The sequence below is a fragment of the Patella vulgata genome, chromosome 7 (assembly GCF_932274485.2).
Source record: "Patella vulgata chromosome 7, xgPatVulg1.2, whole genome shotgun sequence".
NCBI classification, from domain to species: Eukaryota; Metazoa; Mollusca; class Gastropoda; family Patellidae; genus Patella; species Patella vulgata.
In genome coordinates this window covers 57,210,561-57,228,174 of record NC_065885.2, presented here as the reverse complement: position 1 = coordinate 57,228,174, position 17,614 = coordinate 57,210,561, and the positions used below count along the sequence as shown (strand labels likewise).

The 17,614-nt window shown below is 34.6% G+C and overlaps 1 protein-coding gene across 4 annotated transcripts in view; it reads right to left on the bottom strand.

Moving 5' to 3' along the window:
• Positions 1–17,614, bottom strand: part of LOC126827497 (rootletin) — a 45,761-nt gene that overhangs the window by 26,394 nt on the left and 1,753 nt on the right. For 2 of the 4 annotated variants that reach the window (XM_050556886.2, XM_050556887.2), the window contains exons 1-2: positions 14,284–14,425; positions 10,375–10,659 (exon numbers count right to left, since the gene is read on the bottom strand). In XM_050556886.2, the coding sequence (XP_050412843.2) occupies positions 10,375–10,659; positions 14,284–14,385 (387 nt within the window). In that variant the 5' untranslated portion in view covers positions 14,386–14,425. Of the gene's footprint in view, positions 1–10,374; positions 10,660–14,283; positions 14,426–15,155; positions 15,351–17,614 lie in introns of those variants that run through there. The other 2 variants (XM_050556889.2, XM_050556890.2) reach the window with 2 other exon arrangements.

Sequence of the window (17,614 nt, the reverse complement as noted above, 5' to 3'; positions counted from 1 at the left end):
TAGCTATCTACACTTATTCACCTTTTAGATTGCAAAAATAAACATATAATATTCATTGTATGAAAGATTCTTTCTCTCTCCTTTACCTCGTCCCTCCCCTACCAGATTGCATTATATTATTATCACACACTCATGAATTGTATATGTTTGCACAATGTATATTATAGTGGTCAAATCAAATATTGATTTTATTATTCAAATATTGTAAATCATTATTTAAATGCTTTTTTGAACCGATTTTAGTGCATTTTCAGATTTCTTGAAGCTATAATTACAGGTGTTTCAAAACAATATATTTTCCTGTATCTGTTTATTTTTGAATATTAATTTCATTGACTTTATATTAAATATTTCATAGCAGAGAGAGAGAGAGAGAGAGAGAGAGAGAGAGATGGGGTTAAACGTCCACTCAACACAAACTAGGTCATTTTGGGGCTTATACATGATTAAATTTTATTTCAATAATACGCTTGTGTGTAGGTGTCTTTGGCAGTGGGAGGAAACCGGAGGACCCAGAGAAAATCCATGAGGTTGGACAGGCAACCCTACTTCTTGTCACGTACATTGACTCAATAACAGACCTTATGATACAACACGCAGTTGATTCAAATGGAAATTACATGTATTATAAAATAATTATGTGCAGTTGGGGTTGTCTGCGCTATCTCTTTGTTGGAACCGGACGTTTAGTATTATGTATCAATATAAAGTGCCAAAAATCAAAATTGGGCAATTCTAAACCTACAGACTTGGCATGTTATTATTAGTAGAGGTCTAAAAATTTGGTGATATAAAAGAATATTTCATGTAATACTCAACGTATGCTTCTAAATTCAGAAGCGTATGTTACGTGATATCACACAATTTACGAACTTTATTTAATAATTAGTTGGTATATTATACAATATCAACTCATTTAGAAGCGTACGTTAAGTATTAAGGATAGTGGCAATAATTGAAATTGGGATAATTCTAAATTTTGTTTACATCTAATAAGTCTGGAATCGTGATATATTAAAAAAAAGTGATACTAAGTAGTTGGGATAGTCTGCGATATCACTTCATGGGAAGCAGACTGGAAGTATATATCTACACATGTAGTACAGTAGTTGGGGTGATATAAGGGGTGTTGTTGACATGACATTAATCCGGTAGATAATGTATAAAAATTTCCTGTTCATTTGTGTTTAAAGACCATAAATTATTATTAAACTCTCGATTGACATTGTATTCCTTTTGTACCTCTCCACAATACCCATAAGTAGACATTCTTATCTTTGAATGGTATTCTTATACTAGGTCCGAGGTTTACATACAGTGGACATCTGTTTGCTACCATCTGAATAAGCTTATCAAATATCGGCATATACATTTGAAGAGAAACAAGCCAACAGTGAGGCTGATGTCCCCCGCCGAAATAGGAAAATAATTAGAGGACACATATAAATTTATCACAAATTATCTTTTACAAAGTATTGAACAATCAAACAGTATATCTTTACTTATAGTCTAACAATCAAAGTAGGAGAGTTATTGTTTTCCAAAGTCTCGACCAATCAAATTGCGTATCGCTCTGCTTACCCTGAGCAGAAAATGCTCATTATCAAACTTAGTCAAGGTATTACTGTAATGAAACTATACACCAAGTTTCATCAATCTCACTTAATTAGAACTAAAGTTATCGTGTCCCAAAGCATCAACCAATCAAATTGCTTATCTCTGCTTACCCTAAGCGGAAAATGCTCATCTTCGAACTCCATCAAGGCATTGACCTAATCAACACATACACCAAGTTTGAACATTCTAGCTCAATTAGGAAGAGAGTTATCGTGCCCCAAAGTATCAACCAATCAAATTGCTTATCTCTGCTTACCCTAAGCGGAAAATGCTCATCTTCGAACTCCATCAAGGCATTGACCTAATTAACACATACACCAAGTTTGAACATTCTAGCTCAATTAAAAGTTATTGTGTCCCAAAGCATCAACCAATCAAATTGCTTATCTCTGCTTACCCTAAGCGGAAAATGCTCATCTTCGAACTCCATCAAGGCATTGACCTAATCAACACATACACCAAGTTTGAACATTCTAGCCCAATTAGGAAGAGAGTTATCGTGTCCCAAAGCATCAACCAATCAAATTGCTTATCTCTGCTTACCCTAAGCGGAAAATGCTCATCTTCGAACTCCATCAAGGCATTGACCTAATAAACACATACACCAAGTTTGAACATTCTAGCTCAATTAGGAAGAGAGTTATTGTGTCCCAAAAAGTGTGACGGACAGACAGACGGACGGACAGACAGACGGACAGACAGACAGACAGACGGACGAACCCATTTTAATAGTCCCCTGCTTTCTTCGAAAGGCGGGGGACAATTAATGATATTATAAGGACTACTTGAGGCAGGTTAAGTCGTCGAAAATTTGAAATGCTCTGAGATTTTAAGCGCAACTCACCTTAAATTCCAATTTTATCTGTGGAAGTAGAATTTTCAACAAAATCCAAAAAAATGAATAATTTTATTTTGGAATCAAATCATGGGGGGAATTGGGTGGTCCAGCGGTCTAAGACGTGCGCATTAGATTATATGGTCTGCCATTGAGTCAAGTGGCATGGTTTCAAATACCCCACTTTATCATGTATGGACAATGCGTAGGGTCACCTCTCCAACTTCGTGGCTTTTCTCTAGGTCCTCCATGTTACACCCAATACTGGCAAATTAATGAAATAACATAGTTTGCATCAAATCATAGCCGGCTAATCGTTTTATATTTGTGGCTGTGCCATACAAGTCTAAACACACAGATCAGTCCGGGAAATAACGGTTTTAGATGTACATGACAAAATGTCAGGCACAAAGTAAATAGTACCTGACATTTTCAACTCAGTGCCGGACATGTATTAATAATATCAATAAAAAAACCAAATCAACCCCAGACAAAATGACAGGCACCAGAGGTTTTGTGCCTGTTCCTAGCATTGTCTGTGACAGGTGCCTTATTTCCAGGCCTGCACGGCATGATCCTAACCCCCTGACGTAACATAAAATATACTTGCTTCTTTAACTCTACCAACAACAAAACCTTGTTTTTTATTCTGACCAACATTAGAGACAGTTTGATTTATCACAGGTTTCTCAAACCTGTCACTAATTTTAACATTCTCTGTCTCGGTTTCTGTGGGTTCTATCACCAAATCTTCTAATAAGTTAGTCAATTCTTTGTCCGAATCATCTTCACTAATATTCTCAACATGATTATCAGATGTATCACTAATTTTAATATTTTCTATCTCGGTTCCGGTGGGTTCAGAAACTGATTCTTCTAATAAGTCAGTCAATTCTGTGTCCTCGTCATCAGCATTATCTTCAAAGATTTCATTCTCAACAGGTTTTTCAGATGTGTCAATAATTTCAATATTCTCTATCTGGGTTTCGTTGGGTTCAATCACCAAATCTTCCAATAAGTTAGTCACTTCAATGTCTGTGTCATCTTCACAGATATCATTTTCAACTGTTGTACTGTTTTCAATACAAAAATCATCCTTGCTAGCCATTTTATTAATAAAAACAGTCAAAATGACTTTGGTTTTCTAATTTCTATTTTGTTTCAGGCCTATATAATTTCAACCATTTTTATCTCAGATCTAAATCCAGTATTTGATGTTACCCCTTATCCTGGATTTTAATCCACACACAATTTATGTTGAAATGTATGGGCTCAATGTTATAATGTCCATTTAAAATTTAGCTTTTTGATAGTCAGAATATATACCATGGATCATGGATACTTTTTTGTCAAACAATTGCTCAAATGTTTTTTTTATCTTCTTTATAATCAAAGTTTGAATTATTGGATTTATCACAGCACAATCTTTATGTATATAGTTTAGATATAGTTTCTTGATAATAAGTACCGGTACATGAACTGTCGATATTTGTTTGCTGAACTAATTGCCGTAATGCTGTTTTTCTTATTAATCAAAGTTTTAATAAATTGGATTATTACAGCACATATTTAATGTATTGGTCCTTCTTATAACGTCCTACTTTTCTGCACTGACTTTTAAATAAATACCAACCTAAACTTCGTATACAGTCATATCAGACCACACGTAAATCACTATTTAGTTGTCCTAAAAACTTCAATATCCATAATCTCATGGTTTCAAGTTATAACAAAACAAAGTTAATCCGATCCTGGTCCTCTGATATCTCTTCCTATATGTATATATAGGCTCATACAGGTGTTGGAGGCCATAAAAACTAATATCTCTTTCCTATCTCATATGTGACTGATCTCAAGGAGACTATCTGATGATCTGTGAATTAATCCAATAAACCGCTAGGTGCTAAACATCCAGATATTTCACCACCCATGAAGCACTTTCATTTACCGCACTGGACAAATTCTAGGTTACCCTGTATCATGTTCAAGAGACCAGAATTTAACGGAAGTCTAGCACAAAAATTAGAAAACCACTGCCAATTACAAACAAAATTTCTCACTGTATACGTTCCATCCTATACCAAGTATGTAAAATTGTTCAAGACATCTGAATTTAATTGAATAGCTGCTGCCAAACCAAAAATATTTCACTTATCATTCACAGCAGATTCCTATAAATACGTAAACGTTCTCCATCCCATACCAAGTTACTGATTGTCAAATCTTGAAATAATCTGTCACTAACAATGTTGGCACAAATTCAGACTTGTCAGTTACATGTACATGTACAAATCGGTACGCAGATTTTAATTGACATTTTGATGTCCGGCACAAAAAAATATGTTATGTATAACTTCAATAGCGCCTTTGTGAGATAGAACAATAATCATTACTTCCCGGCCTGACTGATCATCCATGGCGATAATAACATGCCGTACAGAATTACTGACCACAGTTATTAACCGAAGTCATCAGATTAATCTGTCAATCATCATAACTAATCCCCAGATTAACAAAACCTATAATTTTTTCCTGAATTTTATTTTCTCAATGAAAGAGCATGAGCATTTAAATAAAAAAAATTCCTATCCAGTTAAACAAAACCTAAACAATAATTTTTTTCCCGAATTTTATTTTCTCAGGGATAAGAGCATGAGCATTTAAATAAATAAAAAATTCCGATCCAGTTTAACAAAACTCAAACAATAAATTACCGATCACTAAATCTTTACTTTATTTCTGTTGAAAATTACATAATTTTTTTTAAACTTCTTTTTTAAGGATTTTATTTCAATTTCTCTTTGTAAGAATAATTTTAATATCTTTTTCTAAACACTACTTCAATTTCTCTTTCATAGAATAGTTTTAACATTTTTATCTAAACACTACTGTGTAAGCAATTTTTAATAATTTAAATGTATATTTATTTATCAGATCAATTTGCCAATCTAAATAGAAAACTGTTCCCTAGAAATCAAGATATAAGAAGGATAAGATAACCTTTTAAATGTAAAGAATAAAACCATTTTTTATAAAATACAATAACCTTTAATTACTAAGTAAATACAGTATAGCTTCCTTATTCTCTATTTAAATAAATCAGGTTTTATTTCTGACATCTTCAAGTAGATCTATGGGTTTTGTATACAATGACTACCCTGGACTGAATAAATTAAATATATACAATACTTCATTCAATATCTATAATATTTAATTTCATTCAATATCTATAATATTTTTTTTTCATTCAATATCTGTAATATTTTTTTTTAATTCATTATCTGTAATATTATTTTTCGTTCTGTAGCTGTATTATTTTTTTAATTGTTCTGTAGCTGTATTATTTTTTTAATCATTCAATATCTAAAATATTTCACACCATTCAATATCTGTATTATTTTACATCTTTCAATATCTGTAAAATTTTATTTCATTCAATATCATGCTTTTTAACGTCCAGTAATTTTTTTTATAGCATTATTCTTATTTCTTTATCCATAGACTTACATTATATTTTTAAATGGATTAATACACGTATCATTTTTGTTTCAATGCATCATTGTTATTTCTCTTTTTCTCAATATGCAATTTCACCATGTATTTTGCTTTAAAAAGATGAATGTTTTGCTTTGAATTTTAGCTATGAAATTCTTAAACACAGACCTATCATTTCATTTAAAACATATTAATTTTTATTTTATGATCCCGCGTTTTATCAGTGAAATAAAAGTGTTATTCCACTGGCTAGCAGTAGTCCATGTTGTTTTTACCTAAAATGATTGTAAAATCATAAAATAAATAGAACATTTGTCGTTTTGTCGTGAATAACATATTTTATTTCATCTCTAAACAAGAAAACATTTATATTTTCACTCTAAAACGACAAATATCCTCTATGTACTGATTAATATTGTTTAATCTTTTTATTTCAACATATGAATTAATTTTACCTTTAATTTTCCAGTGCCAAAAGAAGACTGGGATATTGAGATGGGTTTTGTCTGTCCTTCAAACCCAGTTTTGTTTCATAAAAGATTAATGATATTTTGTACACCTATCAATTTATCACATAATTTGTACTTTTTGCTAATTAGATTTTTATTGGATTTAGTATGTCTATGGAAAGAAAATTGACTTCATTTTGGGTGTACAATTTTTCATTACAGAGCATATCTCATCAACAGTTCAAGATATCAACCTATTTTGGTATAGCTGTTATGCCTGTTGCTAATTAAAAATTTTGGGCATTTATTAATTTTTGTGTTTCCATGGAAATAAATTGGAATTAGTTATTGGTATATTAGTGCATGCAATATTGAATGATGACTATAAAGTCTTCTTATTTTGCTTCTGATATTTGCTAGTATAAAATGACTATTACCTGTACCAAATAACAAACTAGCAGAGAAAATAAGCCTAGGTTACAGACTTACAAAATGACAGGTCTAATACCACTTGTGTTGACAGATTAATATCACTATGATAAATATATATAAAGAGATTTGAGAAGGCTTTAGTGGATCTAAATAGCTTGATGGTACTGCACAGGTAAAAATCGTAGTAGATAGATATGACCATATGACCATGCTGACAAACTTTAACCAGTTTACCTGTTGAAACCTGATTGATTGTTTTACCGCGAGTACACAATTCATTCAATGATAGTCGATTGTATTCCATTCATTCACAGGAGTTATGCTTCAAATATTTCAATGAATCAATAATTTATAACAAAATAAAAACAAACATAAACAATGAAGTTTTGAAATGTTTGTACAATATTATTTTAAATCAGTCTTTTTAAAGAATAGTTTATCTCTTTCTTTAATGTGGTGGGGGTGGGGGTGGATGGTCGAATGGTTAGCATGTGTGTATGTCATGGTTTCGATTCCCCGGTTGTACGTGACAAGGAGTAGGGTTGTTTGTCCAACCTCGCGATTTTCTCCGGGTACTCCGGTCCCCCCACAGATAAAGACCAATACGTGCAAGCAAATTACTGAAATAAAATTGAACCATGTGTTAGTCCCAAAATGACCTAGTTTGTGTCGAATGGATGTTAAACCCCATTTCTCTGTCTGTTTCTTTAACATTTTTTTGCATTTTCTGACAAACATCTAAATCTAATTATTCCTGGATTAATCCATGTTAACCCATATCTTAGTAAATGCTGAATGGAAGTGAACATTTTTGAGACTGATTCCTTTTACAATATTGTAGTTTGCAAGGAAATGAAATGATGTTAAGTACGGTTATCAACTTTATTAATAAGAATAATTCTCAAAATTGAAATGATTTAACTTTATGTAGATCTATTACTTATTAAAGCATGGGGCCATTTTTAGTATATTTGATATGCAGCAAAGTGAAAGAACTAAATTAACAAAATGTTTTTTTATTAACATTTAGTATTTTTGATATAGTGAAAGAACCAAGTTAACAAAAATTAATGACATGTCGAGAGTCCACAAGATTAGTATGATACAACCATGTTAAACTTCTAACAATTTAATTCACAATCCTAACTGAATAGCTTTAATCCTACACACAATGTTACGACTCATTGACTTGTTTAAATAACGTCCTCTCTCCCCCCCTTATATCACAAACAATTGGTACATTAAAGTAATGTACAGAAATATAGTCGAACCAATGAACTAGAACTCTACAATATGATAATGAATGACATGGTGTGTTTATCATATATAGGTATTGTTGTTCCTATATATTATGGTTGTCGTTACATTTGTACTGTGTTTATAAGTATTTAAAAGATCGCACCTACTACAATGTGAAGTTTTGTCAAAATGGAATATTTAAAATCCGATATCTATTTTGATAACATACGAAAAGTCTAAAAACAAATGTACTTTGGCTTCTTAGAAACACAATACTATGGTCATTTTAAAACTAACATACTGTACTGTTGTTTTTTATTTCTATTGTGCAATGATAGGGATGAGAAATGAAATAAAATAGGGTTTAAAATCCTACTACGAACTGGGCTAATGAAGACGGGCATTAGACCTACAGTGTGCTATGAGGGAAATTTTGCCCAGATACATGTAGCAGCGATACAGCCTACTCTTATATCGAATTCTAACTACCAAGGGATCTTTACGTGCACGCCAATGTATACACGAGACCTAGGTTTTTCGTCCCATCCAAACAATTATACATTGTCCCATGCCAGGCCCTCAGTCATGCACCACTGACAATGAAGGACAACGTCGGAAAATCCTAAAAAACTTTCTCCGCCAACGGATAGGGATGAACGGCAGTGTTTCTACATGTACTCTTCATCAAATTTTAACTGTCAAGGGATATCTTACATGCACGCTACTGTATACAGTAAGCCCTGTACTTCTCAGCCCAGCAGGCACCACACTTGACAAGTGGGAACTGGGCTTGATTGCTCATATAGAGAACTAATATAAATTCTCGTTATCTATGTGAACTCCTCAAACGAGAAGTGCTATCAGATGTTCTTGAAAGAGTAAGCATACCCTGTCTCATCCATATCACCTACAACTGGCTAAAATTGGTATCATATCTTTTGTGTCAAATGTACAGTAAGACGTTTTCATATTGTCTATAGGAATTAGGATGCGAGTGTTTATAAACTAATATACAACAATACCCATACTCTGTAGTTTCTGAGCCCCCTCTAAAAGGTATTCATTGCTGGGAGGTATAGTGTAACACTATCATAACAGTGTAATTTTAAGATTATGTGTTGATAGGAAACTGTCACACTATATTGACTATCTTTTAAAGTTCTACATTAATAATAACCAAGATAAAAATATTTAATTTTGTAGACCTACACGTCTCACACGTATTTACAAGACTTCAGTATGTACATTTAGAGAGAGAGAGAGAAATAGGGTTTAACGTCCACTCGACACCAACTCGGTCATTTCGAGACTAACATATGGTTAAATTTTATTTCCATAATTCGCTTGCGCGTAGGGGTCTTTAGCAGTGGGAGGAAAGTGGAGGACTCTGAAAAAACCCACGAGGTTGGACAGGTGACCCTACTCCTTGTCACGTACAACCAGGGAATCGAAACCCCACCAGTTGACTCAATGACAGACTTTATGATACAGCGCCTACGTGCTAACCATTCAGCCATCCAATCCCCCATGTACATTTAGACCTATGTACATTGTCTAACATGTTATGTATAACCGACTTCAGGTCACCTTCAACAGTGTATATGAAGTCAATTGGACCTCTGTGAATCTTTATTGCTGCTTATATACGTGTATATTGCCTTTCTAAAACCTGTTTTATATACTTCAGCAACACTTAACACATTTTGTTGCTCGTAAAAATAATACATACAAATATTATTTTCTATGACATGCACAAAATCAACAGATAAATATCTATCACAACCATCTGCATGTTAAGATCTACTTCAGTGTGTTTTCATATGGGCACCTGATTGGGCACGGGGGGTAGCTACTTTTACCGTAAAAACAAGCTTTCACTACTTTCAGTCAATTATGTTTCTCTAGTGAAATTGCCTCGATCAACAAATTAAATTTTCTTCATTGTTTGTTGGGTGGTTGAATGGTTTAATGCGTGGGTCTTGGATCAGCAGGTCTTTTATTGAGTCAAGTGGCGTGGTTACGAATCCCCGCTTGTACATGACAAAGAGTATGAGGATCGCCTGTCCAACCTCAACTGTTTTCTCCAGTTTCCTCCCACAGCTAGAGAAGACCCCTATGCGCACTTGAATTATTGAAATAAAATTGAACCATATCTTAGTCCCGAAATGACCTAGTTTTTGTTGAGGGTTGTTAAACCCTAGGTCTTTCTGTTTTGTTACTTATGACTAAAACATTTAGCAAGTAGAGTAGTGTTAGATGCGTCTACCACCCCCTTGTTTTAGCGACATTACACGATGAAATACTTACTCTGTCACTCAAAGCGTTGTATTTAATACCAAGTTCATCCCGTTCAGCAGCACTCTCAGACAACAAATTTTCAACCCTGTTTAATTCCTGTGCTAGAAGTCGATTCTCTTCAGTAAGCTGACCAACATTTGGTGTCGACGCCATCATTGGTGTCGAAGTTGTGCGATAAGAGAGGTTCTTGGTGATTATTTCTCGAATGCGTGCTGGGATTTTAGCAGATGATGTACCGTCCTCTCCACGGACCGTATATTCCTGGCTTTCTCTCAATACAGAATCTTCTAATCTCTGAAAATAAAAATAACAAAATAAAACATAAGGCACAGGTACATCAAAGTCTGTTTAACCCTTGGATAATCTGATTAAAACACAGATCCTATTTCGTTTCATTTTTTATAGTTCAAAATTTTGTTTTACTTGTCTTTACTACACTAGGATCTGGAAGAGTTGTTACATGCATATAACCCCATTCACACAGATCCTATTTCGTTTCATTTTTTATAGTTCAAAATTTCGTTTTATTTGTCTTTACTACACTAGGATCTGGAAGAGTTGTTATAAATGTATTACCAGCGTTTTGGTTGATTAGCCAATGAAACGGTCTGTTACGGTGACTTCTTGGCGTGCCATGCACGGATCTGTGGGTAAACCACTACAAACGTCAACCCTGATTGATTAATCAATGTCTGACGACATACATGTAGGGTCAAAAACCTGGGAGGGCCCGGCATGAAAAAGCAACTAGTTGTTCAGATAAGATGAAAAAACATGGTCCGATGTAAACAACAGTTGCAAATCGAAATAAAGTAGGTCCTAGTACTACTGTCGGGGCAATATTTTCCTTTCAGCAGACTGTATGGTGCATGCCTTTCTTCTTTAGAGAGAGGGAGAGAAATGGGGTTTAACGTCCACTCGAAACAAACTAGGTCATTTCTGGACTAACATATGAGTTAATTTTATTTCAAAAATTTACTTGCGCGTTGGGGTCTATAGCAGTAGGAGAAAACTGGAGAACCCAGAGAAAACCCACGAGGTTAGACAGAAGACCCTACTCCTTGTCACGTACTGTCTGGTAATCGAAACCACACCGCTTGACTCAATGACAGACCTTATGCATTAACCATTCGGCCACCCAACCCCTCTTTCTTCGTTCGCCCAGATCTATAAGTCTGTTAGGTAAAAATTGGTTCACACTGCTTTAAATGGAAATTAGCTAAATATGTTTACAAAACGAACATACCTCATTAGACAGAAGAGTTACATATAAGCTTAGCCTATTCCCCAATCATAATTCAGATATTTACTGAATCAAGATATTGTTCATAAAAATTGTATGAAAAAAACCAAAAACATTTCTTTACTTTTATGTCTCAGTAGGAAAATGTTAAATCTTTTTTATATAAGTAACATTTTATGATTTAAAGACCCACTACAAAAAAATACCCAACATCCTATACATGAGTTTTTGTGCCATGAGCGTAACCTGTCACATTCATTAAAGGTGAAGGCCCGATTCTATGCCCCACCCCCCTTCCCCATATATTCAAAATAAAATGAATACATGTGTATACCGGTACATGGTCATTTCAGGACAGTTTTGAATTCTTTTCTTTTTTTTACAAACTAAAACTCATGTTGGGCCTTTATTCTAAATGTAATCAGTTATCATTGAAACTCTTCTGATGAAAATCTTTGACACCAACCTATTGAAGAAGTGCTGAGCTAGCAATTTCCAATACATGTATATTCAAAATGAACAAAGAGCATAGATCAAATGTATAGGTGAGACCATCAATAAATTGTATTTTGTTACAAGACTTATCAGTGACGCTTCATTAATATTACAAGAAAAGTAATTAGAATTTGTATTATCCTTGGCCAACTAGGTTAAACAACAGGTATACCCTGTATAAACTTCAGGTAGTTAATTATACATAGGGTATTGACATTCTATTTAAACAAAACATGAACTCTACAACAATATAAAAACTGTTCATCAATACCACTGTTAATTGTAGCAGTCATGGTCAACTAATCATGAAAGACAAGAAGTCCAAATATCTATGTTGTATCAATGAGAATACTCAGAATACACATGTACATGTATACGTAGAATTGCATCAGGATGAGGAAGTTATAAAACGTGATTGACAAATATACCATAGAAATGTACATGTAGCAATAATTTCATACCTATTTGACTTTTCAACTCCTGTACATTATGTAGGCCTTATAAAGCCTTTTGATCGATAAAAGACAAGATAACCCTTGTTGAAATGTCACCAGAAATAAACTTCTAAGTAACTTTTATTCCATATAATTGTTTCATGTATGCTGCTGGTTTCATGTAAGCTGCTTAAACAATTTATATCATCAATATGGAGATGTGGCGTCTATGTTTGATAAACTTAAGATGAGAGAACCTGTGTCATAATTTGTATTCCATAATTGCATTTATGTGCTACTCTTCCTAGTACTGCAGTAGAATGGTAAAAATAATTCACTATTGATTTTTGAATTTTCAACTACCGTACTTGTAGGCCTATAACTTTCTAAATAATACAGGCCTACTGTCCCTAATATATACCTATTTGAATTTAACTTATTCAACTAATGTAATGAAGGCCTACTGTTCCTGGTATTTAGTATGGGAAATAATTGCAATTACGGTAATTATTTCTTCCCAAAAACTGCTTATCTATCATATGTGGACTGCAGTCATTGTTTTTTTAAGGTGAGCGATCGCTCCTGAGCACCTGCTGCTCACCTGAATGTCGAACGAGGGGAGTTTTTTTTCCCTCTCCTTAAAACTGAAAATCGCTTTCCTTTATGAATCATTTATGAATCCTGGAATGACCCCTAACATGCAGTTATTGATCTTCAGAACCATTTCCCATACACATAACTAATCACTCTCCTTAATATCAGATCACTTTCCTTAATTTCTAAATCATTCTTCTTATTGAAACTGGGAGAGCTTTTTTAGGGGAGCGATTTTTTTCAATTTGTTGATTATGGGGAGCTTTTTTCGGCTCTCCTCTAAAATAAAAACAACAACGACTGGAACTGTACAAAACTTTTAAGTCTTAATTGTAAAAATTAAACTTGGGTTGATACACAGAATGTTGTGGTGCTGACAAAAGTGATTAGGACACAGTTTCCAACATCTAGGCCTACAAGTAGTAAGAGGTCATGGAACTTGTGGTAAACACATGTAAGGCCTAATTAATTAAGCTGTTGACCAAAAGAATAATATCCGATTGGGCTTGATTAATGGAATCAGTGTAAAATTGACCCCCAAAGATTTGAACCTGAGATTGTGGATTCTCCCCTGGCTGGATATGTGGTGAATAGTGATCATCATAATAATAGCCATCAAAAAGTCTTGGTGTCGGGAAAGAGTCGGACATAGCATTTAAATAGTTACAGTATCGTATACCAAACATCTCTTTCTTATTTTGAAATGAAATGAAATGAAATAGGGTTTATTAACGTCCTACTTCATTTCAAAATAAGAAAGAGATGTTTGGTACGTACTGTACGTAACTATTTAAATGCTATGTCCGACTCTTTCCCGACCCCATGTTAAATGCCTACACACATTTGTACAATTTGGTTTCCTATCGCCTAATGATCTATCAAAAAATTATATTTGGATTTTGCTTATCATTATGTCTCTGCTATAAACAAACTGAGAATTTACATTTCAGACTGGTACCTGATTTCACGAATCCCCACGCCATTATATGACCTGAACTATATATGACCTGGCCCTCAGAGGTGGTCGCTGATGCCATCTTTCGTTCTCAAAAATGCAGTGGAATCGATTTCGGCCGTACGGTCGCGAGGCAGGGCTGTCGTATCAAAATACAGGAAGTTATTCATTTCTCATGAACTCCATCCATAACTTACCATTTCGTCATTATCAAAGAGAATTCCTAAACTTCTACGAACACTATCGTGGAAATCTGGGTTCTCTCTTACAGGGGGAGAATACCTCCTGCCTAAGCTCATGTCAGGAGTATATCAAAGAGTCATATAACTTGCATCGCATGGAGCATCAAATTTCTAAACTTTTTGACCTACTTTCGAGATACACTCGTATATCCAGCCTCTAAAGTTTTATCATCGCATCCGCGTCGTTACTATGGCAACCGAATAGGGGAAAACCCGCATCAGACTGCCGATTCTGTTAAATTCGCTGCTTTAATTAAAAAGGGAATAAGAAAAGTGACGAAAAAAAACCCAAACCCACCCTAGAAGATTTGTTCATTTATTCCCGAGTAAATTAAATTTATAAACAAAATAAAGATCTCAAAATTTGGGGCAGAATTATTTATAGGAGTATAAACCAAGTTATTTATTTATTTTTTTAGTTTAGAAAATGGGAGTGATGATATTTTCAAATTTTCATTTCTATTTAGCCTATTCACAAACTGATTAAAATAGAGACCAGAGAGTGGATTAACATCCATTTAACACTAACTAGGTTAGCTTATTTTGGGATAAACATCAGACCTATATTGTATAGTATTATCTTTATTTCAATAATTCAGAGTGCATGGGTCTATAACATTGACTGGAAAATGGAGAACCCAGGTAAATTAACGAGTACGCTCAAGCCGGGGATCGAATCCACGACGTTTGAGTCAATGACATTGCTCTCGGCCATCCGCCCCACCGGTCCATGATATGACTTCGTTAAGCTTATATAAAAGTAAAAGTAAACAAATTGTCTCGACCAAATTAGCACGAGAAAATAATTTCTTAGAAGTTATCCTAACCTGTATTACACGTTCAAGTCTTTGATCTCTATACCCCTGGGATGTCATTTGGTAGACTGTACACCCCGCCAGTTCTGTACCCGTACTCCCCTTCACGTATCAGGTTCCTTAGATGTTCTCCGATGGCCATGTACCTACACTACTAAATGGTTATTTTCTGTTCTAGCAAGCAAATTGATATACCGAAGAACAAATCAATACGTAGTATATTGTGTCCACAGTGATCGGTCCTTTTAACCAGAGGGCGCAAATATTATTAAACGACATATAATAGGACAGACATGTCATAACATGATGTCAGTCAGAGCGCGACATGCGGCCGGGAGTATATTATTCAAGTTTATTAGAGTCTATATAGTGGATGACAATACTTTCAACTACAAGCAATTCAAAGGCAATCGATATTATCCTCGGTACAAACAGCTCGAATTTTTTTTATATATGATGTCATAGGTCACTTTTAAAACATGATAAATTGTTTTGTTACAAAAATTAGACTTATTTTATAAATGAAGATTAAATTATATGTCGCTCTGCGATAAATACACCTTCTTTCGTAAGTAAATTATAATATGTCGTCGGAGTTATCTGAGGCTAACGGATTGGTTTGTTAAAACGTACGGATAATATTTTCAGATGAGATAAAAATTAAAAAAAAAACACCAAAAAAACCCCAACAAAATCATTCTATATAAACGCCCACAGAATAGCAACATCCAATCAAGTCATTACAACGCAGAAAACTTGATTCCTACTTGGAATATCAACTGACGTGTAATTTTTGATTCGGACGATAATTATTACTGTAAAGGCATGGCAGCGATGGTAAAACTACTGGGTTGTTTATATTAGCGTAACCTGGTTATTCTTTCCGTTATTTCGATCTTATGCATGGGTATTTTTGTATCGGACCGGGCAGTGGCGCTTAGCGCACGACTATACTCTCAGCCGGCTTCTAGCTTTTCAGCTTTGAAGAAAATCTCATATTTGATAGACCAAGTTCGACTCCGTCTAGAACAACCCCGTGGTTTCCAGCGAGTTTCGCCAGGTCGCGGTCATGAACGATTGATTGCGGGTGTGGCTTTTCACGACCATAAAATCTTCAACCTTTATGATTTCCACATAAAATATAAGACCGCCGATTCCTTTCATTTGACCTCCGACGACCGCCGGTTGTTCTCCTAATACAAAATATTAACACAATTCAGAGGGACTATTACATTTGCACAAACATAAAATCTTCAACTTTGATGATTATATTTTCTATATAATATAAGACAGCCCGCGACCGCCGATTCCTGTTAATTTACCGAACTCGACCACCGATTTTTCGAAAACAAAAATAAATAAAAACCTCGCATATTAACACAATTCAGAAGAGGACGGGTGTGGCGACTAGACCCCGCGTATGGACATGGTGTTAATACCACAGGGTAAAAATGCTTATTTTAATTTACAATATTTCGATTGGGATTTTATACACACAACAAATTTACTTTTTAATTATAAAAAAAAAATCTTTGAAGTCAATGGAGGAAGTTTGTACGTCTTACCGGACACTGAAATAGCCTCTATTATAGCCGGAACTAATTTGCCCGGCTGCCAGGGAACCGATATGCCATTCCGTTTTCACAAATTTACGTCGTTTACTCTGTTTTTTAAATTTCTCCTTGTTTTCGTCACTCAGGAGTGTTGGCGGAGAAAGTTCCCCGGGAATTTCCGGCGTGGTTCCCATTGACAGTGATGCAGGACGGAGGGCTTGACAAGGACAGCTGTCTAGTCGTTTGGATGGGACGAAAACCCGAGGTCCCATGTACACATTGACGTGCACATAAAAAGATCTCTTGGCAGTCTGAATTCGATATGAGTAGGCTGTAGTAGTCCAGCTGTCCGGGCAAAAATTTTCCTCATAGCACCCTGTATGGCGTATACCGATCTTCTTTAGCCGAGTCGGAGCAGAACAGTAGAACGTTAAACCCCCATTTCATTTTATTTAATTTCCCACAATCGGGGCAAGATTACTGCCCGTCTTTATTAGCTGGGCACATTATTAGGACTTTAAACCCCATCTCAGTTCCCGATTGAAATATATATTACTCTACTGCATCTATAGCAACCGTATTTACCCGTGTCTTTTGGACTAACCATTTTTCTTTTTTAATTTACTTCAATTGCTCCTATATTATATTCGAACATTTAATATATAATTTTGATGAAGTCGAGCGCTCAGGGCCTTAACCAATGTATACCACGTTTTCTCTAATTAGACGTGTCTGTTGTCAATATCAGATTATCAGATAGTACCTAATAGTCCCCGAGATTTAATTACCTACATTAACACAAACAACTTGATTAACCTTATAACATATAAAAATATATCGCTTCTGGTGTGTAATGATATATTGATCCCCCGTATCGGCGATACTCGTTAAATACAACTATTTCACACATAATAATAC